Here is a 23,546-nt window from a genome sequence, read left to right as displayed (position 1 = left end):
GTACGTCCATTTAATTATTTGTCGAAAGCTTACCTCACAACGCTTGTTTGCACAAAGCGTACTTTTGGTATTTCGTTACACAAGGAACGAGTTCTATCTCAATTTTATCGTGATTCGTCTAAGGCGAAGGTCGCTTGTAGTAAAAGAAGACTTTCACAAAACGAATAAACCTTCTGGATGCTATAGATGCTATAAAATCAAACTTAATTTGTGTGTTGCACTTAGAAAGATCCCCATAGAATTTTGGCGTAGTAAAGACCAAATGTTTGTCAAAGGTCAAATTGCCCTAGGAACATGGTCAAACGTAGCAAGTGGTTGCTTGAAGGAAGATGAATATTGATTTTGGAAGGCGTCCTTTCCAAGGTGAAAGTAGCTGTTACTAGAATTGTAACTTGTCTGGATTCTGACTTCAAAACAAATGATTTCACAAAGTTTAGAATTGGTGTTTTAGTTGCCCACAGGAGAGGAAATAATTTATGAATGTTTGTCATGATCAGCTGAAGGTCAAGGCACTTTAATTTTGCCATATTGCTTTAAGCGACTTCTTCTCAGGAAGATTTTGTTGGGAAGCATAGGTAATCAAAAATTACAAACGAAGGGGCTGGAAAAATTGACCATATTGTTTCAAACGACTTTTTACACCTACAAACTGGATAACAGTGTGCAAATGGAGGGGCTGACTACCTGTAGGGACGAAACACTGTTTGTTTTGAAATGATAGCATACCAATCGGGATTTTCACGGAATCATTACAATTGCTGCGGACGATTGCAGTGCATTGTTTTTATTTACATCTTGCCATTCTAGAGTGTCAGGAAAGCTACCTGTGAGGTTAGTGGGAGGTGCATGCTTTTTAAAAAAATAAAAATTGTAGGTTCATTTCTTTTGTGGTTTACTTGATTTGTTGTTTATATGATTTGTTGCAGGTCAAGAGGAGTTGGTCATACAAGAGTATATATACTATGGTCAATGTTACGGCTGTGTTATCCTTGGAGGGAATACCCTGTGCGACCTTTATTGTCTATATTAGACGCAGTACTTCACATGAAATATTAACAACTTTTCTAAGCGACCATTTCGACGAGAAGAGCAAGCCGTCTTCATTTCGACCAGCGAACATCTTTCACCACGTAAAACTAAAAAAGATTCGGCAAGTTAATACTCCTCTTTTTCTGACTTAATGTTCAACAATAGTATTACTGTAAAAATTGAAATTATCGAGACGAGGATGTTCGCGTTTTTACGCATGCGTTACTTTGGATATGTACCCTATGTAGATTTCAGAACAATGCCCAACAAAAACATTTCCAAACTGCGATCAGTTTAGTGAGTCACAATGCGAACATTTACACATCCTAATGGTTTTAATTTAACGGTAGTGTAAGTTCTACGAGATATACAGCCAGATACTCAATATCTATCAAACAGTATGATTTGGAAATCATTTAAAATTATTCATATCTTACTAATGTCGTGCTGGATGTACCTATGTTGAGCCGCATAAGCATGGTGACACAATAAATAGTTTTTCAAAATTGATTTCCCAAAAATGTTTATCTTAAGTAATGTGAACCTTCCAATTTTAAAGATTTCTATCCTTATCATTTATTTCGTAAATGTTCTTTGAAACAACGGAATCCTACGCTGATGTACCTCAAGTAAACAACAGAGCATTACACTTACGTCTCGCGTATAAACAACGAAATCTTTCGTTCACTACCTCACGTAAATACCGGAGCCCTAGACTACTTTGAACAAAGGAACCCTGCACTAACGTTCCTTACAAAACCAAAAAATAAGATAATTACGTACATTATGTAAACAACGAAGCCTTCCATTAGCTTACCTCACGTAAACGACGGAACCATGCACTTACGTGTCCCACATTGAACGTAAAATGGAGCTCTGTTCTTGCCTACTATGAACAAACATCTTTCTGTTACTTACACCTGCATAAAGTACATATCACCGATTTGTACACATCATCTAACAGCGTATCTGATTGGATTGTGTTGATTACATGAAGGGAAAAGAATATCCTGTCGCCCTTCATGCGCTCAAATTTTCCCGGTCACGTTTCCCTTGTTTAAAACTTTCTTGAAAAATGGACAGGAGGCACCACATCTGGATTCAGAGAGACAGAACCTTATAACATTGGCGCGCCAATGTGATCATGTTTATTTCTATGGTTTTTGTTTTGTTTATTTAGGTATAATAATATAGGTTTGACCTTATGGTAGGGAAACACGATTCTTTGTTTCTCCGCAATAAATTAATCTCCAAGAAAGAACGAATCATATTTCCCTGCAACAAAGGCAAGCAATGTATAAACTTTTACCATGATTGACGTTGTAACATAATATTTATTAGTAATACATTAACAAAAGGTCCACAGATGTATATATGTATTGCCTGCACTTACATTAGTAATTTTTTTACGAAAATATTTTGGCATTTCTTAAGAATTTGTAAGGAGTACTCAGAAGTAGCATTTTATGGCTCGATATATTAGAACCTGTCTAAATCAAGATATACTATTTCAAGGCCCGATGTGAATGAATTTTCGTAGATTATGTTTTGAGAATGAAACTAGTTTACACATAGTTTTATTCTGCTATTAACGCTTTAAAAAAGCCTTCTGTTTTAACTGAAATTTTGAAAAGGCTCAGTTATAAACCCTTGCAATAATATTACTCCACATTGTTAGATATTATTTTTTTACCGTTTGCAGCTTACTCCATTGTAGGATTTTATAAAACCAATCTGGCATGTTCTGGACACATATTTTTTTATTTTTTTTTTGTATTCGACTTTTTATCCTATATAAGCAGTGTGAAAAATCAAATAATTACAAGGAAAAAATATATTTGAAACTTACTCTACATATAAGGTAGCAGGGAAGGAAAAAACACCGGTGTTAAAGTTTGTGCATCTTGGTCCTGGCTTTGAATTAGGTCCTTCTGTTATGCTTTTGTTGTATAAACGAATCTGACCAGTCTAATCAAACGTTTATATTTATGAAAATTATATATACTAGTTGGAAATGTGTTCCAGGGATTGTAATTAAAACAATGAGCATATACATCAATCACTACAATTTTGAGGAATTCGCAGGAGCTGCCTTAACAGGCGCTAACTACTAGTCATATGCCACCTTGCTAATATCTCCTTATGTGTGTGTGTGTTAGATATATATATATATATAATAAAAAGTGATTAAATGTCCATGTGAAGGAAGTAAATATAGAAAAAATTAAATTTAATTTAAAATTAAATTTTTTAGTCGGTCGTTAATTTTATTTTTTCTATATATATATATATATATTTATGTTAAGTTTAGTCTTTATCAGGGTGTATTGGTTTCTGAACTTGGCTATGGTTAGCCAAATAGCGTTGACAATTCATAGAGAAATCACTTAAGAGACAAATAACGTATGAACCGGATATTTTAGACAACGCCACTTTTGCTATTAGTTATGACATGGGCTTATATGTATTCATTACTTATCTTGATCCTTTTTGTCTAATATGTAATAATAGCTTTAATGTCAATTGTAATTTTATCATAGCAATTGGAATATCATTCCGTTTGGTTGAATGTGTAATTTGATACGGTAAAGGGATATACTTTATATTCGCTTTTGGCATGTTTAAATATTAATTTTAATATCTCACCAGTTCATAACAAAAGTTTTAACATTTTTAAATATTTGAAAAGGGCACAGAAGAATCTATATTTCCTTGTGAAACTGCCCAAATTACATGTTTAATCTTACTATATTCGATCCCAGGTTAAATAAGTTGTATACCAAATGTTCATTCCTCCAACAAAAATGAACAAAAATATTCTTGACTAAAAAGGCGCTATACAAAGTATCACCTGCCGAAATGAAGTTACTAACAATTGACCATCTACATGTATATAAATATGCGTTTTCAGTCTTGTTTACCTCGAGGAAAATATGTACATCTGAAGTTATATTTGCTCTACATTGTCCTTAATTGCTCTACATTGCCATTTTGTTTGCTCCACATTGCCGTTGTATTTGCTCTTCATTGCCGTTATATTTGCTCTACATTGCCGTTATATTTGCTCTACATGGCCGTTATATTTGCTCTACATTGCCGTTATATTTGCTCTACATTGCCGTTATATTTACTCTACATTGCCGTTATATTTGCTCTACATTGCCGTTATATTACCTCTCTTTTGCTGTTGTTGCTGCTTATTTTTGTTTTATGCCTCACAATATTTGTCTTAAATTGTTAATATAGAAATACGTGAATACGCCATAATTATAAAAATACTCGCATATACAGTTGGTATACATACTATTAGAATAGTGTATATTGGTTATGTTAGAATAATGTAAATCGTCAGTTTACATACACAAATATATTTATAGTTTCTGTTATTTGTTCTCTAAACTTAGGTTGGTTTTATTAGCACTATGTCTTGATAATGATAGTTATTTTCGCTCGCACAGTTATGTGTGAGTGTTAACCAATTATCCTTCCATGGAATCAAGTGTGAACAACGATCCTTCTATGCAATAAAATATGTACAGCAATTAGTTATCCGTGCGTAAGTCCTTTTTTTTAAATTTTAAGCATAAACTTGAAAGAATATTTTCCCCATCACAATCCATCAAAATTGAATATATGCTACATCAATCAAATACTCGATTTTCCAATGCTATTACATTGTTTTAATAGCCTCACGTTGGTTACATTTTTATAAACAACTAACCTAACCACGATTCAAGATTTTCAGCGTTTCGTTAAAATGAACAAATGAGAATATTTACATGTCTCTCTTCTTCAGCTTAGTAAACTCTGACTGCGTATAAATTAGCATATACGCAGTAATACAGGCTCGGTGGATTGATACTTGTTTCAAATATGGCGCCGTTCACGCTTCAGCGAGATAACAGTCCAATGACAACCAATGCTTGGTTCATTCACCATCTAGATACAAAGAACATATTCGGGATCCACAATGTAAATTTATACAACAAAAGAATGCTGACAAACTTCTTTTTTCATGGATGCACATTCAAATTTCTTTGGCGATAACGTCTTCAATGGCGGCTTCGTTCTGACTGCGTCACTCCATAAGCAGTGTGTCAATACGCGTACATTATGACCGTTGTAAATGAATAGAAAAGTTCGAAGGGATTCTCACATTGTTTGATTTAAAATTTAAAAGCCATAAAAGGAACAAAATACTGTTGTTCACTGCGAATTTTCTAAATTTACTCATATATCGATGTAGATTCACATGAACTATATTATCCTATCACCCACGGATACCGTAGTTACCACCGTGGCAACCCGAATGTAAATATAAATATTGACCTTCATTTTGACGGCGTATACGGTAGTATGAACGCAGTTGGCAACAAACATATTCTTTTTGGAGCGCGTTGCTAGTGCATTCCTTTGTACTTTGGAGTAAGGTCATCATACACAATCAGAGACGCGAGTGTTATCTGTTTCCTGTGACACGTCACTCCGCAGAGTGACAGGACGAACTGGTGTGGATGTTGTCGTGAGGAGTTTTCTGCAACAAGTCACCAGCCAACAGTTTTTAGCACTTTTTCGTACCATATCCAGATTAGATGCGTAAATCAAAGGATTTAAAATACTGTTGAAAATTCCAATACCGAGGAGGTATGTAAAGATGACATTTTCGGACATAAGAGGACTTAAACTTAATTCAATGTCGGTTGTGTATACGATTGCAATGAAGAATCCTGAAACAGAAAACGAAAATGAAATAGCATGTACATAATAAAGGGCTGATTTAGACTGTAATGAGGAATAATCTTATTATGTACACAAGATCCCACGAATCCCTTAACAAATATTTCAACAAAGATATTTGTTGAAGATAAAGACAGAAATATGTTGTTACTTTGACAAAAATAGCATTTACCATGAGCAAATTCTCTATCGTGATGTCTTTTATTTTGTTTTTCTCAAATTCATCACTGTTTTCAGTTTCTATTACACTGTACTAACTTTCTAAAAAAGATCTAAAAAATGTTATTCTCACAATCCTTCCTCGCGTTAACAATATCCTGATACCTCATGTACATTATTTATTTTGCATCCTTACACCTTAATTATGAAGCAGAACAGTATAAAATGCCTCCAATTTGTGTTATGTTTGTAGAAATGTTTTAAAGTTCAACGCCCTTTTTCAGCAACGCATTACCTTCTTTCACAACGCGTGCCGATTTATAACTAGTTATAGACAGAAACTGTTTAATTTTTTTGGCATCATTACCTGTTAAACCTCGGTGACAGTTACAAAATTTGAAATTCAATTCGCTGTTTTAGGATGGAACAGGAATTGAGACTACATACCGATATAACGACAATCTCAATAACATCGAAGTTTTACAACGTTTTCTTTTTTTCTTTTCTGTTTTTTAACTAACATCTCTTTGCTAAGACTTATCGTCAAATATGTAACATGCACTTTTTTCTATAACAAGTACCAAACAGTCTTTTCCAAACTTATCTCAATCATTCTTTTTGTGCCCTGACGGAAGCACGCATAGGAATGTATTCTTAAGGTGGGAGGAAGATGGAGTATACTGAAAAAAACGCGTGGTCGGATAGGTGACCGGGATTGAATCCGGCCAACTTGGTGAAGACGGGCGTGCTATCCAATGCGCCACCCTACCCATCATATACGTTACGCACAAGAACAAATATCCACTTTAGCTTTGACTGGAAGAAAAAGGCGTCATTGATGCAAAAAGTATATTGTGAATAAATTTTTACGAATCACCAATGATAAAAAAATCTACATAGGGAAACCGGGGCAAGTTCGGCCAACCTTATATTTTTGTTTTTGAGCTAATATTTACAACTTCAAGGATCTTAGCAGTTTATTTGGCTGCGCATTCACACGAATGAAAATGGCGAGGAAAACCGTATTATAAAATGACTAAACCGGAGAAAATTGCTTTTGAGAGAGTAGAAAGAAAATCATGATCTCGTTTTTAGTTATGCGAACGTTTTGAAACGGAATTACTACTTTTTTTACGGGCAAACGTGTAACACACTGACAGCTTCAAATGATTACACATAAAAACCAAGCCAATCACTCACTATCATATTGCTGCACGATAAGAATTTATTGAAATATCAATTTGGGCCCGAACAGGTTCTGCCAATGATACCGTTCCAAGTTCGGCCCATGTAACACATAATAAGTAGTAAAAATGGCGGGAAAATCTGTCACAATTAAGCTCATTCCAAAGGGGGGGGGGGGGGGGGGGGGGGCAACTTACCAGAATGCCTATCCGAACTTACCCTATGGCGGGGCTCGTTCGGTTATCCTATCTTCCGACACGAAAAGTTCAATAATGTTCAAAAACGGACTTGCTGCCATACTTTCCAGAACGGACGTTAATATATAAAAAAGGGCCCGAACTTGCCCCGGTATCCCCTATTGTTATGTCGGTCTTAATCTCATTAGAGTTTGTGTTTTATTGTTAAAGTTTGACTTATCTCATTCTGAAAGCAGTATTCTGAATCAGTAAATATCAGAGATCAACAAAAGCTACGCTCTTGTTATAAAACGAGAACTTGGATCATCTGACTTTGTTTTTATATGTCGTATTAGTCGAAAACCATCGGTGCAATCAATCGGTGCAAGTTCTCACGGTTAAAGAAGCTGATAATAGTAACAAATATCGGAAGCATGTTTGTATCAAAGAGACGTGCTAAATCTACCTTAAATAATAATCAAATTGTCAGGACAAAAACATTGTCATAAAGAGGTATCTTGGTGACAATTCAAATCATATGATTAAAATAGTACCATACAGACAACGCCAAAGGACAACCACAAAGTCAATATGACAATCCAAGGACAGGCATTGCGGAAGCAACAAATCAAAATGGAAACATCATTACGGCAACAAAGCCATGTGGTCCGAAATGTTATTTCTTGAATCATATAGTGCAAGGGTGGAGTATAATGTAATATTTTTTTTTGTTTTTTTTTGATAATTCACGACAAAATTTAGTTCTTCTACGTTTTTATTTCGTTTCTGTATCATTTTGCATGAATCCCGTCCCGTAATTTTGCATGATAGCCAGAAAATACGGGTTTTATGCATTAAAAGTCCATAACAAATATTTAGAACCCTTAAAAATAACAAAAAATAACAAATGTAATTCCATAAACTACCCATGGATTCTTTCTGGCCACAAAAAAGTATTTACACACTTTTGTATTGTATATAGTTTTAATTGCCTATGAGGAATTAACTTTCAATTTAATTGTGGTGAAAGCTTTTTGCGCTTAAACAAAAAAAATTGTATTTTTATGGTAACATACCGACTGGACTCCAACAGATCAGATAGGCGCCAACAATGAGTATAGCCATTTTAGCAGCTTTCCACGAATGCAGACAAAATGGAACGTCTCTGGAATGACATTCCATCTTTTGTATTGCTTTCAAATGCACGAAAGCTGTTTTTGCAATTCGTATGTATGCGCAAATCATTATCAAAAATGGCACCGCAAACAAAACCATTATAAATGTAATATAGCTTTTTTCCATAGTGCCGAAAAAATTGCAGATTTGCCAAATGTCTTCCGTATTCCAACCGAAAAAGGGACACGTTCCGATTCCAAACGCCATAATCCACAGTACTGCAAGTATGACTTGAACTCTCTTCTTTGAGAACCTTTTTATGTAGGTAAACGGGTGTTGTATCTTAAGGTACCGGTCGCATGTCAACGAGGCAAGCGTCCAGACGGACGCTAAATTCACCGAAATGAAGAACCCTTCCCGAAGCATACACTCTACAAATATTTTGAATTGAAACATATTGTAGAACACATCGTACATTACGAAAACACCGATCAACAGATCACAGGTAGCCAGGTTCACTATGAACTGATTGATTTGATCCATCCTCCCTCTGTTGATAAACAATACCCAAAGGATCCAGGAATTTAGGGAGATTATGACAAGTCCAAGCAAGACCAGGACTGTGTTTGTCAGTACATCCTGCAAGGTCACACAATAACTACTGGGAGTTTGAAACAAAACTGTAGCGTTGGAACACATTTTGCAGCACACAAGGCAGTAAATATGAACAATTTACAAAAATCAGAATATCACTTAAAGTGAAAAATCACTATGTAAATTGATTAACTTGAGAATGTTACGTTTCTTACTATATCACGTTAGACAACATGATCAGATAGACACACCCCATGTTTACTCGAGAAATATATCCGTCAACTTCATTTCTCTGCAATGTATACCATGTGAGTAAATGTCAAGAGAAAATAGCATTCCTACTACACCATCTTGGATCTGTTAAATGCGTGTATCTTCTTATCGAATGCAACAGCATGGACAAGGTTTGAACTGAAGGTTAGCTGATATAAACAAGGCGGAAATTTATTACCCAAACCAATCTGTAATGTTTCAACAAATACAATTTAAATGCCAAGTGCTTTTTCTAAAAAAAAACCTCTCTCGTTCATTTAACTAGGATCATGTACTGCATTGATGGACATCTTGCAGCGAGTCCGAGGAGGGAGGTTACATATATGCAGGTGCATGGTACACTTAAATGAGTAACACCTGTGAAATGAAACCAATTTACATTTATTCAATGTTAATTTGAAAACCAATTTATAAATTCCCTAGTGCACGAAGGTGATATTTGTTTTAAGATTGAAGAACAAGTACTAATTTCTCCAAATATGCAGATCTTTGATTGTAACAACAATACCTCGTTTGCTTCAAAAACTTTTAAACATATGCAAGTAATTACCAAACAACAACTTTAATAGCAACCCAAATGCTGTTTGCGTCCTTTTAAAGTCTTTATGTACATATTTCTGCACACAGTTTTGAAGTATATGGTTGTATTCCGTTAAATATTATAAAACAATACTATTGATTCTACCGTTTACATATCATAAGGATTACTTGCGCTACTTAAAATTAAAAAATAAATAAATAGTTTTAATCGTCCTGATAGACGTACAATTTTAATCCGTTATTTATAACATAATATGCTTCTTTTTTTTAGTTTAAATGATAGATGCATATGCTATGCTGTTAAATAGAATTGTCAGATGCAATTTATGTTGGAGAAAGTAAGTTGTCTATGACAGGACCTTGGCCTGTAGTTATGAATCTCTTCTTATTCTAATACTCAGATTCTACGTTCAAGTCCAATTTTTGTTCCCCTGATTATTTCATAATAAATCACATTTTGTCAAGGATTTGTATGAATAATTGCAATTGTGATACCGATCTCTTCCTTTTTAGCTTTTTGCATTATTTGGCGAGTTATATGAAAGTTGGATTGAACATTTTGTATATTTATATATAGTCTTAATCAATGCTTGCTCTATTCTGTCAGTCACTGCATCTAGAGATTTGATTCTTTCTTCCCTTCAGTCCTTATTTTACAAACATATGTCGCCCTATTGTATGGTGACATGTAGTTTATGTTTGGCCTATTGTATCTATAACAAATTGTAGAGTTTCAATCACATGTGTGTGTCTCACTCGTTCATCTTTCAGGTGAAAGGTGGTAGACTGGCGGATTTCGTAATCCCTGAGATTCGCCGTAACCTATAAAGACACAGTTACATAACGCAAAGACATACAACAATAGGTACGTGTCCAATAACACAACATTATGCTATATTTGTCAAAGACATGAATTATATAACTTAACTTGTATATAACATGTTTATAAGCGTACCAGGATATTTCTTTTTTTTCGATGTCTATTTAAACAATAACTGGTTGTCTAGATGTAATTATTGTTGATATAATTACATGTGGCCTCTGGCAAATCTACCATAAAACCCGCAACAATAATTACATCCAGACAACCAGGTGTTTTTTTATATTTAAATATTTTTCTTTTTTAAGACATATTCCTACAAAAACCATTTGCCCTGCCTCAAAATACATTTCAGGCGGCCATTTTGTTTGTTTGCATATTCCTACACCTGAAACAGGCAGTTGTAATTATAGTCGAGCAGTTGTAATTATAGCCTATATAATTACACTTGCCCTCTATCACTGTTGTAATGGGACGGCGCGGGGGCAAATGTAAATATAAAATAATATTGGAAAGTATATTCTGGCAAAAGGAAACGATTATTTTCAAATTTTTGTTGCTTTCTCCATACATTTGTTAATCTGGTGTGTAGATACATATTTTAGTGACAATTTGCTGTCGTTCTTTGAGCGGCGTTTTCATGAATATTCAAATTTGATATTTTCTTTAAAAAAAACAATTCTCGGTCGCAGGTTTGAGGCCTACGCGGGGCAGTCGCCAAGTACTGGCGACCTGGCACGTCCTTAAATGAACTCAAACAAACAAAACCAAACAAAATCATATTTTTCCACAATAATGCATTTTGTTTGTTTCATGTTGATACGGTGGCTGTCAAATTTAATATCTTCGTGAGAAAAGGATTACGATTTCAGGTTTTCATCAGTTATACTGTGTATTTCATTAATTGTAGAAAAAATCATAATTGTATATACTTTAACTGTTAAATGTCTGAGTTGGTGATGGTATTCGTACGTTACTCCCCTCTCGTTCCCACAACAAGATACAAGAGTTGTCTTTCTTCAATTGAAAGCAAACGAAACATTTCTGTTGAGTCATGTCGAACAATGATTGGTACATTTGGAAATCGATATACAGGGCTATTAGGGTATTAATATTTATTACGCAGTAGATTCTAGCAATGGAGTTGCCAGAACGTTCATCAAGAATAAGGTTAAGAGTTGTTTTCTAGATGTAAACATGTCTGACCTTGGAATCTTTCCAGTTAATACACAACAAGCGTTAATGACCTCGGTAAATAACTATCCTATACAGTATGACCTTGTTGTTGATCGACTTGCCTTGTTTACTTTATCAGACATTGGTCGCCTCAAATATCTTAATTTTATTGAGGGAAATCAAACACTGTCGTTAAACAGTGACATTAAACAAAAATAATATTAAAAAATATGTTTTGAAAAAAATCGTAATCATAAATGACAGGGACCTATTTACAAATTAGATAAATTCACAGCTGTGTTATGGTACATGTTTGTTAACATGAATATGTATGTAGTTCAATCTGATGAAAACTGTGTGGATTGTTTATAAATGCAGACTAAACAAAGCATTAACAAGACAAATACAGTTGCTCATGTCAAATGATTTTAAGTCTTCTGGCTATCTGAAGACATTTGCCTTGTTGGTGTTTTTTTTAATCTGCATATATGTATCGAAGAACTGTGAAACAAAGAAACGCCTTTGGGAAGCAGTGTTCTTGTGATATTTCTAATGTTTATATATTGTTCATATCACGCTAAGTCAATTGTGTATTATAATGGTGTATACACACACACACACACACACACACACACACATATATATATATATATATATATATATATATATATATATTACATATATTAGGTGATATTTATAGGCATTTATGAAAGAACATATGTTGCAACTTCCCACGCAACAGATTGTATAATATAATCTGTTGCAACTAACAATAACATTTTAACTACCACCCTATGTGTTTGGGTAACACAGTACAGAAAGGTGTTATGTGTATACAGGGACACGTGTGAACTAAATATCCACCATGACATTGAAATATGGGATGTCTCACTTGCTACACAATCCCTTTCTTAACATTCTTCTGTGGGGTACCACGTGTCAGTTTTTGTAGGTACAACTAGTTCATATCGACCAATAACGCATATTGTATGAATAACGAATACATTGTTTAAATATGTATATGTGTGTTGAAATATATTTTATATAATTATATATATATATCATATACATAGTATGTGTTGTTGATATATATATATATATATTATAAATATCTATCGATGACAAACTACATATATATATAAACATATACACATATCGTTTGATAACTTAGTTTATTCTTTGATCGCAGACATATCTGCCTCTTTATTCAGATCATAGTCCATATTTATTTAATCATAGTAAATAACAATGTTTTTGATGTAACGTCATTCCAATGTTGTTGTGAATCTCCTTTCAATCACTTTCCCAAAAGATATCAATGTTTTCAAAAGTTATTAGATTTGGTGCTTGAATCACGTTCTCAGGTAGGGAATTCCAGTTCCTAACAATTCGTTGAGTAAGTGAGTATTTCCTTACGTCCAGTCTGCTCCTTGATTTATCAAGACTGAGTGAATGTCCTCGAGTCTTTTTATCTTGTTTTATTGACAAAAGTCCGTGTGATGCTGTTGTATCATAGACTTCTCTCAGTATTTTGAACACTTCTATTATGTCTCCCCTATTATGATACACATATCTGTTTTCTCCTACGGATGTTATTAGACAAAGAGAACGTTACGTCAACATCAGACATTTTAATATGGATAACAAATACATTGTATATTTTATTTTTTTAATTGTTATGCTTGTAAACGTCGTCCATGAATAAATATATCATAGCGGTATCAACAATTGCGTATTGTTATAATATATATACTTCAAATAAACAGTCTGAAGAATCTTCTAGAAGAGATGAAAGTGCTAAAGACTCGTTGTTGAGATTTTTTCTTTTTATTTATATATATATATATATATATAAATAAACATCAATCCGCCTGAAGAAACCATAGAAGGCAGAAAGGCCTAGCGGACGATCTGAAAAAATTATGTTTTATTCTATATATATATATGTACAAATAATCTCTTTTTTTGTCATATAAACTATGGTAACAAAATATAATATCATTTTATTAACGTTACATGATACATAATATCAAGTAGCATGGTATTTATCACAACAATAGGAAACAATTTCTTTAAACATATCTTTTTAATGTTTCCTATTTTCTTATTATTGTTTAGTTTACGTAAGTCATGTTATACATAAGGGAATATATTTCAATTTCAGTATTTACATTGTTAGGAATATTCATAGACTAGTAAATTAAAACACGAACGTATGACGCAAAAAAATGTCGTGATGACCTTGATGATATATATAACGACTTTGACCGAATTACCAATCCTGTTTATCAAACCATACTGGTCACATGCCTGACTGATAGTTACACAAGTAAACATTTGTAGATCATTCATATAAAGTGTATGTGTATATATATACACACACCGTATACACAGAGCTCGCGCCAGCCAGCCAGGCCCGTCATCGTATTGGCTGTTCGATCAATACAGGGACCATCCCACTTATCGGAATATGTTATAGACGCCTCGGCTTTCTTCGATCACTGAGTACAAGGAATGGAATTCCTGCGACGATGCCTCGATTAGTTAAGATAGTAAACACATCCTAATAAACTGTACATTATTCTCTTGCTTGCTAGCTATCTGTTAGAGGGGTCTAGTTTGTCTGTGTTTACTCGACGTGCCTTCGCTGCACCAAGCGACAGTCTTCACAACAGGAAGTGGGTCGATTATGCGCACGTGGTTTTGTTTGACAACTCAAGGTCATGACGTCAGAAATCTAAATATGAATAGAAGTGCTACACCCAGTATAATACGGCGAATTTCTGTATGAATCACCTTACTGCTTCGCATTTTATTGGTGCATACCCTTATAACACACTCCCTTTGAGTAAACAACTTTATATATACACTAGGAACCACATAAAACCAGACTAAGAAACGATTCTCACATTCATTCGGATCTCCTTTTACTTCTTCTGTTGTATATACGAGGCATTAACCTCATTGAATGAAAACTCGGGAGTCAAGGTCGGCGGGTTGTATGGGGCGAGTGCACTTTGAGGGCTAAAGGGATATACTTTTCTCGAGTGGCGATGGAGCGAGCAGAACGCAGTCAGAGATTGACGGGGCCAGTCGTGTAGCGCCATTCAGGATATTATCACTGTTGTTTACATAAAAGGAAGTTTTACACATCTAGAGCTAACGGATATCACGTTTATTGGTATTCACAAGATATATTCTCAAGGAATATTGTATAAACCAGGTATGTAGATTATTTAATATTTCATTACAAGATAAGGTTATTATTTTTAATGTTGATGTTGTATTGTTTATTTACGTTTTTTATCATTGATGTTTATGGTCTATCCAACCCGGATTTTTAATTCCAAGTTTTTTATCTTTTGTTTTTAAACATGTTTTTTTTTTTTTTTAATTTCTGTTTTTGTTTACTTGGACATTGATGGTGATTGAACAATGTTTTGATATGACTTGATGTTTTTGTTCATATTTATGTTATAATGTTTGTATTTAATATAGAATTTATCTTAACTGTTTGTGCCAATTTTCTTGATCCTAAAACCTTTTTTTTAAATTTCGTTATGACTACAATCTAAGTTATGCATAGTTGATAATCACATATAAACAAATTGCTTGTTAGTAATGTTTGTTCAAGCAAATGTATTGTTTGTTCAAAATATGTCATTAATTTATTATCTTTTCCTTTTGGTAATTGCGTTTATTTGACTGTGACGCTTCAATCATTCTTTAGTGAATTTACAATATTTGATACATATACCAACAAAAATGAAAATATTATTATTTTTATATGCTTACGGTCATGAATCAAATATGTTATGTAGTACACATGTTAAATAGAAGAATTGTTTATTTCATAAATGAAATCGTATTTGACTTTGCCTATAATATACATCCTGACTCCCTGCACGTCCTCCCACGAATTTCCGACATATTTCCTCTGTATGATAAAAACTACTTAGACCTATGTAGCCATGTCCGTGTATATTTCCCGGTTATAAACATAACTATATCGTTACGACAAATGGTCAATGAGCTTGGCTAGAGTTCACTTAAAATAGCTAGTTAGTTCATTCATTCATTGAAACAACGTTCACGTTTACCTGAAAGGTTAAATTCTTAGTCATCAATGTATGTACTTAAAGACATATCGGCAAGTCGGAAATCGTATAATTCATAATTTAAAGATGATGGTTTGGTTGCTATTTATAAGAACAAGGAGTACATCTAGCCGTGTTCCCTGGGGTCGATATCTCGCTGAGGTGAACGCCGCTATGGGCCGCTGCTAGCTAGGAGTACATTTGAAACTACACGTGTACTTTTAAGATTTTTTACTTTCGGTTGATTCCATCGAAAATGTTACATAGGAAATCGTGTCCAAGCTACGGGATAAACATACAGCAGGCAGCTGAAACTAGACCCGTGTGCTTAATATATATGAAGGACTCGTATCGTGGAAAAATCTAGATCACTAGGTCAGGTGCTACACACACTATATAAAACAGTGATGTACTTGTAGGCTCCGTTCTCTACTAGGCTAGGCAGATGGTGTATCATTACGCAGGGGTCAGTCAATACCTGTTTTTATCACACGGCAGCCGGATATTTTTGTACGGCCTTCCAGATTTTAATTTATTACAGAAAACCTTGACTCACCGGTATGTGTTTTATTTAGTTTGGTTAAGATACCCCGCCCTTCCTGTGTTAAAAATAGAAATATTGGTAACAAAGGCCTTGGTAGCCAGATGTGATAAGAAACAAAGAACTCTGAAGTAAACGGACATGGTGTCCTATTAAACGCCAGTCTGTTGAAATTAAAATCAGTGCGTAACATTTTCGAGCAGTCTGCTATAGAGCATAAAATGAATTTGTTCTGTAGTTTTCCACTGACGTTTTTAGAGCATGTTGTCTTTTTATTAGATGTTGAAATATGTTTTATACATTTGTGAAAATTGTACCAAGTAATATCCATTTTTAGATTGTCTGTTGCCTTGTTATAGAGATGGTGTCTTACCTTGATTATAGATATTGAGAGTTTATTCGTGTTTCGTTAAAATTTATTTCTACAATGTACCTTTTTCATATCCCTAGGGCCATGGACCTCGGACACGAGAAAGGTTCTGTCTGTACCTGTCACCCCGTGTCCTACAACAGTAACACACTGGAGAGACTTCTAGTTCACGGACCAGAGGCATACAACTCCTATTACAACAGTCACAGACAACCATCACCTTATAATAAGGTAGCAATGGACCACATACAGGGTTTAAGTCATGTTGGACATAACAATAGACACAACACAACACTTCAGAGTGTTTTGTTGGGACAGGTGCCTGCTGAATACTCTCATTTGGCTTCCAGTCAAAATTCCATACGGGATGTGCTGTCTCCGAACATACCTCATCAAAGCAACACCTCAAACAATGTCTCAACTTTAAGGATTCCAAACTACCATGACAACGCATTGCCGTCATCATCACCACGTCATATTCCGTCTCCACATGTTATGGCGTCATCACCCCATTCGCCTTCGCCACGTCATATCTCTTCTTCGCCTCATTGTCGGCTTTCCCCGGCACATATGACGCCACCCAGACATGTTTCGTCGCCACTATCATCGCAATATCATGTACCGTCACCCTTTTCAACAAATTCCGCCTCTTCACCATTCAACCCATCCGAATCTTGCCAAGACGAACCCATAGATCTGTCATGCAAAGGATCCAATACCGATGACAGTGACAGTGTCATGTCTGAATCTCCAAAATCGGATGCTGGATCATCTCTGTTAAGGAACCTCCTATGTATTGGCAAGAACTTGGACACAGACGAACGTTGTCCTAGCAACAGCATGGATTTTGATCCTTCAATAACAGCTATTTCGAGCAATACACGCGTAACATTAGCCAAGAAAAACATGTTACCGGTTAGTTCACGGGTCTCAGACTGGTTAGTGAAAATAGTTCAATTCTCAAAGTCCATTCCTGAATTTCAGAATTTATCACATAATGACAAAGTCACATTGATTCTGAACTCCTGGACAAGATTACTTTTGCTGTACATGTCTGAGAGCAACTTCCAGTTCGCTGTCACCCCGAAACACAACTATGGAAGTTCTGAAGAGGAGACACCTTCCTCTACTCCCAGCCCAGACACCCCCACTATGAAATCGGTGGAAAGTGTGCAGAACTTTGTTAAGAAATGTCAAAATATGAACCTTGACCAGAAAGAATATGCATTCCTAAGAATGGCCGTCCTTTTCAATGCAGGTAAGCTCATATATATCCAATAATTTTATCATTAAAAAAGTAATGATACTAATATCATTACTCTCAGAAATTACAAAGATTTTGCTATACATCTTAATATTAGTGTGAATATGAGTAAATATACCAAAACAACAACGAGACAACCATAATCAATACACATTTAAATACTCATTATATCCTTAACTTAAAGTATGAGTACACTGCAGACAAACGGAATAATATAAACAATGCATCGTAACAAAAACGGTATTACTAATTAATTAATCAGTAATTTCTAAATGTATGATGAAATGTTTAAAACAAACTTTGAATATTAATCAAGATAAAACACTTCAGTGATTGGCCCTCAAAACAACAACTGAAGTCATATCTGCGTGGCCTTACTTGACGTTAATAAAGATAAATTGAATTAAAACGTTAAAAAACTTTAAAAGATCACACCCAGATAAACCAGGGGCCTTTGACACTGGTCAGGGTTGACCTTGAAGGATTGTGGTGAGGGGACGCTTGAGTTCATCTAAAATACAGTGACCTGTCTCCCTTCTGAACAAAGAAAAGGGCCCAATCCTGCTGAACAAAGGCAGCGAGGCTGTTTCACGCTCCGGATTAACACAGCGTGGCAGATGGCTAGGCACCGTCTGTGTGTCATTCCGGGCCCCGTTCAGGTCATCGCCCTAGTATTCCTAGGAGTGACCTTCTGTGGAGTTGACCCCTCATTAGCCCGAGCGTATCGATGCTATACACGGCTAGCCAGGCTTAGGCTGAGGTCAGTTAACTTACGTTGAAGGTGATGAGATCCAGAGGAAAAATACTCGCACTATACGTTAACATTTACGAACTGGTTGAACGATTTTTGATATCGTTGTTGAGATGATGTACATTACATACGTCATACTATCATTGAATTTATTAAAAATTCAATGTTATATCAAAATTTTTAAAAATGAAGAATCAGAACGAACTCCTTACAATTGTCGAAGAAATCTATAAAAACAACAATATATTTTATACAGGATTTGCTTAAAAGCAATTAGTAATCCAACTTTATTGTTAAAAGTAACACACATACTAAATTCTTGGTAATGATATGTTTTTATTTTACTAAACTGAATAACATAATTAACGTTGAATAATATCAGTCAATAATATAAGTAGATTTTGAAATGAGATATCTTGGTTTCATTCAAATATATCTCATATAACCTAGAGAGTTCGACAGCTGTTCCATTGTAAAAGGCCTCCGTATTATTTCACATATATACTTATCGAAAGTTTTGTCGGTACATGAATGTTTTTGTAAGCGTCAGGGTCACCGATATACGATCCTTTTTTCAGGGATCTGATAGACAATTTGAATGATGAAGTACGGGTAGTTTTTTTGTGTCATTATCTACCGTTTATAGGTAAAACCGACCTGGGAAGGTCACGTTATAGCATTGTAGGGCCATTACACAAAAGTCGTCCTTCTATCGGGTAAAATACGAAACAGGCAAATAATAGTACTATTGAATATAAAGTTACCGTGCATTGTGGGGTTAGCAAAATACGCCCTTCGGGCTTTGACGTATAAGGTCGAGTCCGTCCTTGGAACGAAATTGGCATTATGCATTCTTTACAACAGGGACTGAATACAAAAGTATTGGCTCGCTGCCAGTAAACTAGCGTCATTCCGCGTTGCTACCTTTTTAGCAGTAGGTGAGCTGAGGAAAAAGGAGTGCTCGACCGAAATTATTCAGGAATTTTGTATAGATGATTATTTTAAGCCAAAAAGATTTTAATGTATTTAAAATCGAAGCAAACCGGTGGTTAGATTAAGCACATGACAATCCGCTTGTGAGGTAGATCATGTTGGTGTTCGTATTATTTGCACTGTTGTCGTTTTCATAACAACCGCCCTCGAATGTCTATGTTTAGAATGACTCAGCGGAGAACTAGTGTACTGGACGGGGGTCATTAGCAGTACTCTCCTGACCTGTGTCCGTAGACACAGTTATGTCACTGGTCAGTAGGGATCGTGACCGATGGTCAGTTGAACTATTTACCCCGCGGCTAATGACTGTGACCTTGGCCAGTCAGGATATGGTTAATGAGGCGCGCTGTTATGGTAGGATGCACGTATTTCTTTCTAAGCGTGCCTAGACACGATTACCATGTATACTGCAGTCTAAACAGTAGCCGTACTCCCCCAAATAGCTTCTCCTGCGTCAACATTGGCACGTAGTCACCTATATTTCGGAGTAATATACACAAACTACCCATGAATGGATCCGGCTGGAAGTGTTCATTCATTACACATGAAATACCAGATTCTTTGTTTCCCGTTATAAAATTTAAACCTTGCTATCTTCCTGAGAGGTTGCCAAACACATTTTAAACCGGTTGCATTATCACCTTGCGATCTCGTGATTGCTGTCTGATACAAGCCATTTAGCAACGCACATGCGAACTATTCCACTGACCTCCCACCGAATTTAAAACTTCCAACGTTTCATGATTAAGTACAGTTGGTATGATAAATCTGTCTGCTCTTGAGGTTTCGTGCAGGATGTACTATAAATAAACGGCCTATGTCGTCCCTTCTTTACTTAGTGTAATCCTTTGTTAATTAGAATGCAACTATTGTATTTATATATTATCTAACAAAAACTGAATCACACGTCATAACACAAATTAAAGGGAACTTTGTAGTTATGCAATGGTCTTTGATATGAGAAAATGTATTCTTTAATTTCAATGTGAACACTAAAAAACCCGCCATTGCGTTCCAAGAAATAGTACGAAATAAATAGATAAAAATGTCTAAGGCATCAAATTCATAAAAGGATAAACTGGTGTACGGTTAAGTGTAATTCTTTTTTTCATGCACTATCTATTACCAAATTCTAAAGGTTCAATTACATATGTGTATCGCCATTTATCGTTCATAGTTGATTTATGATTTAACATTTTGTATATTTCAGGTTATGTTGGACTGGACAGACCGGATATGGTTGACCAACTGAATTCCCTGATACAGCAGCTTTTGCAGGAACACGTCCGATTGGTCCGACCAACTGACGTCATGCATTACTCGCGCTTGTTGTTGCTGCTCCCTGCCTTATATGGTATTAACTGTAAAATGATTGAAAATCTCTTCTGTGGTCACATTAACGGAAACATGGACATGGAAGTTTTGTTGAAGGAGATGATACAAAATTTGTGATTGGTGGGAAATAGAAACACAAACTCTGATTGGATAAACAGCCATGGTACAATATTTGTGATTGGAGGAAAATATGAAATAAACGCTTTCTGATTGCACAAATATCCATGGTTCACAACTGATTGTTGGACAAAGAGATGTGTTTTAGTTCATGAAAGCAGTCCAGTTAGAACACTAGAGGAGGACTTTGTTTTAAAAACATGTCTCAAGCTGCTGAAAAGCGATGTTAGGTAATTGAAATGGACATATATTGCCATATGACAAAAGTCCTATTTAATACGATGTATTAATCTCAGCTATGAGGCCAAATACAAAATAATGTGTGTTTCAGGTTTTCCCTAAGTGTTTTCTTGCCTTCTTAATGTGTTTAAGGGTAATGTTGAATAAACACCGTTAAATATCATCTCAATTCTATACCATCAACGAAAAAATCTATTTTATAAAACAAGATCTTTTTCCCATCCTATCATCTCATGCTTGCACGGAAACCTGAAATTCATTTTTACTTTTGTTTGGTCATGTGACTTCTTATGAATACTTAACTAGTGCTGGCAACTAGCCTCATTGTGCGGTCATTCCAGTCTGATATTTTCTTAATTTACCTCAGTGTGTTTTTTAAATTATTATTATTATTATTTGTATTGTGCTAAAAGACCATATCAAAAAACAACATTCTATTATATATAATGCCAACACCCCATTTAATATGTCATATCAACAGTGTAAAAGTGTATAATATGCAATCTATTTCAATGACAACAAAGGACGCATTCAAATATAGATAAAAGAACAATACAAAAGACAGCTTGATTTGCATCAGTCACATGACATGATTTAATCCAGACTATTGAAACCGACTTTCGACCACAACATTGGTATTCCTATCTTGCCGTATCTACAATACAGTAGAAATTTGCAATCATTAAGGCGATGATCTTAATATAGTAGGTACATTTAAAATCCTGACTATCTTGGGATTGGTAGATTTGTATATTTACATAGTCTAAATTATATTTTCAACGTAGTAATTTATTGCTTTCATTTCTAGCCTATATTCGTTATTTTTCTATTTTCTAGTTTGTACATAATTTAAAGCCAACGTATTTCGAGGAAGGGGCAATGAATATAACCATTTAGTTTATTTGTAAAAGACAACACTATAAGTATATCAAAGTATCTATATTATTTTATGAATAAGTTGGAAGCCTTTTACCCAATGACAAAAAAAAAAGAATTACAAAATATTATCGAGTTTATTTTTTTCGTAATCATCCATTGGAAAAATATTAACAAAAGATTTCATACGATTAAAAAACTTAATGTTTTATCATAAAAAACACCAAAGTATTGGTATATGTATAACTATTATTTATAGCAATCAAAATATTTCTTCCAGTGCAAAATGCCCCTTTTTCTGCCACTAGCTACAGTCCACTATATAAAATTTGTGGGAGTCTAAATGTCCTGTCTGTCTTTAATACGGTTTATATAAAGGCCACTGATACCGGTGATCACAAACGCGTGATATGTATCGTTATTTTGCTGTCAGTGTGAAAAAAATGTGTCATTGTATGGATGAGGTTTGAACAATAGTGATTATTTATGTATGGCGTCTGCAACATTTTCCATTTATGATAAAGTTCCCTGTTTAAATAAAACATTAAAATATGTAAAGAAATAGAACAAGGGTTTTTTGCTGACATAAATGAATAGAAAATGTGTATTTACTTCAAGATTTATCTTTCTAATTTTTACATATTTGCTTACAAACTGAAAAATATGTTTCAAAATTGGTCATTTTCATGTTTGTCTGTATGGGTAAATACAGTTCCTATTGACTATGGTTTCAATAGGTGTATATACCAACAATTACTGATATGACGTCATTGAGTGTGTATTGTACCAATTTGCGCAATTCACCAATCAGATTTGCCGTAATATTTAACATGAGAGAAAGGAATGAGACTGAAAGGATCGATGTCGTATATAGTGTGCTTATATGTCATCTTTGTAGAAATCACATTCTATTTTATTTATTTTCATGTCAAAATAAAAGACCATTCAGATTTATATATTGTCATCGTTATATTTATTTTTTTGTCGAAATAGCTTTTCCTTAATCACTTTACCAGATTCCTGGACTTTGATTAACTGCCATCTAAAAATATCGAATAACAGGTAAAATCTCCGAACAATGTCGATGGGGGAAAACAAAGTTAAGTTCATATTATTAATATTTATTTTTTGAACTTTTCTTAATAATTTGTGTTGTG

The 23,546-nt window shown here is 34.7% G+C and overlaps 2 protein-coding genes across 3 annotated transcripts; one reads left to right on the top strand and one right to left on the bottom strand.

The window, feature by feature from the left end:
* Window positions 1-3,327: 3,327 nt before the first annotated feature.
* On the bottom strand, window positions 3,328-9,369 carry LOC110452326 (adenosine receptor A3-like). The gene is made up of 2 exons (XM_021500774.1): window positions 8,363-9,369; window positions 3,328-5,756 (listed from the first exon to the last, which is right to left on the bottom strand). Exons 1-2 carry the CDS (start codon window positions 9,099-9,101, stop codon window positions 5,464-5,466), a joined length of 1,032 nt encoding a protein of 343 aa, XP_021356449.1. The 5' UTR covers window positions 9,102-9,369; the 3' UTR covers window positions 3,328-5,463.
* A 5,069-nt stretch (window positions 9,370-14,438) lies between these two features.
* LOC110452311 (nuclear receptor subfamily 5 group A member 2-like) lies at window positions 14,439-23,343 on the top strand. 2 transcript variants are annotated; one of them, XM_021500752.1, is made up of 3 exons: window positions 14,439-15,028; window positions 16,894-18,071; window positions 21,032-21,273. In XM_021500752.1, the coding sequence occupies exons 2-3, from the start codon at window positions 16,898-16,900 to the stop codon at window positions 21,271-21,273; spliced, it is 1,416 nt and encodes a 471-aa protein (XP_021356427.1). In that variant the 5' UTR covers window positions 14,439-15,028; window positions 16,894-16,897. The 2 variants fall into 2 exon arrangements, with proteins under 2 accessions (XP_021356427.1, XP_021356436.1); XM_021500761.1 differs by lacking the exon at window positions 14,439-15,028 and having other exon boundaries at window positions 16,898-18,071; window positions 21,032-23,343.
* Window positions 23,344-23,546: the final 203 nt, after the last annotated feature.

The sequence above is a fragment of the Mizuhopecten yessoensis genome, unplaced genomic scaffold (genome assembly GCF_002113885.1).
Source record: "Mizuhopecten yessoensis strain PY_sf001 unplaced genomic scaffold, ASM211388v2 scaffold739, whole genome shotgun sequence".
Lineage (NCBI taxonomy): Eukaryota > Metazoa > Mollusca > Bivalvia > Pectinida > Pectinidae > Mizuhopecten > Mizuhopecten yessoensis.
Note: the sequence above shows the minus strand (reverse complement) of the source record. Positions and strands in the feature narration are given on the sequence as shown.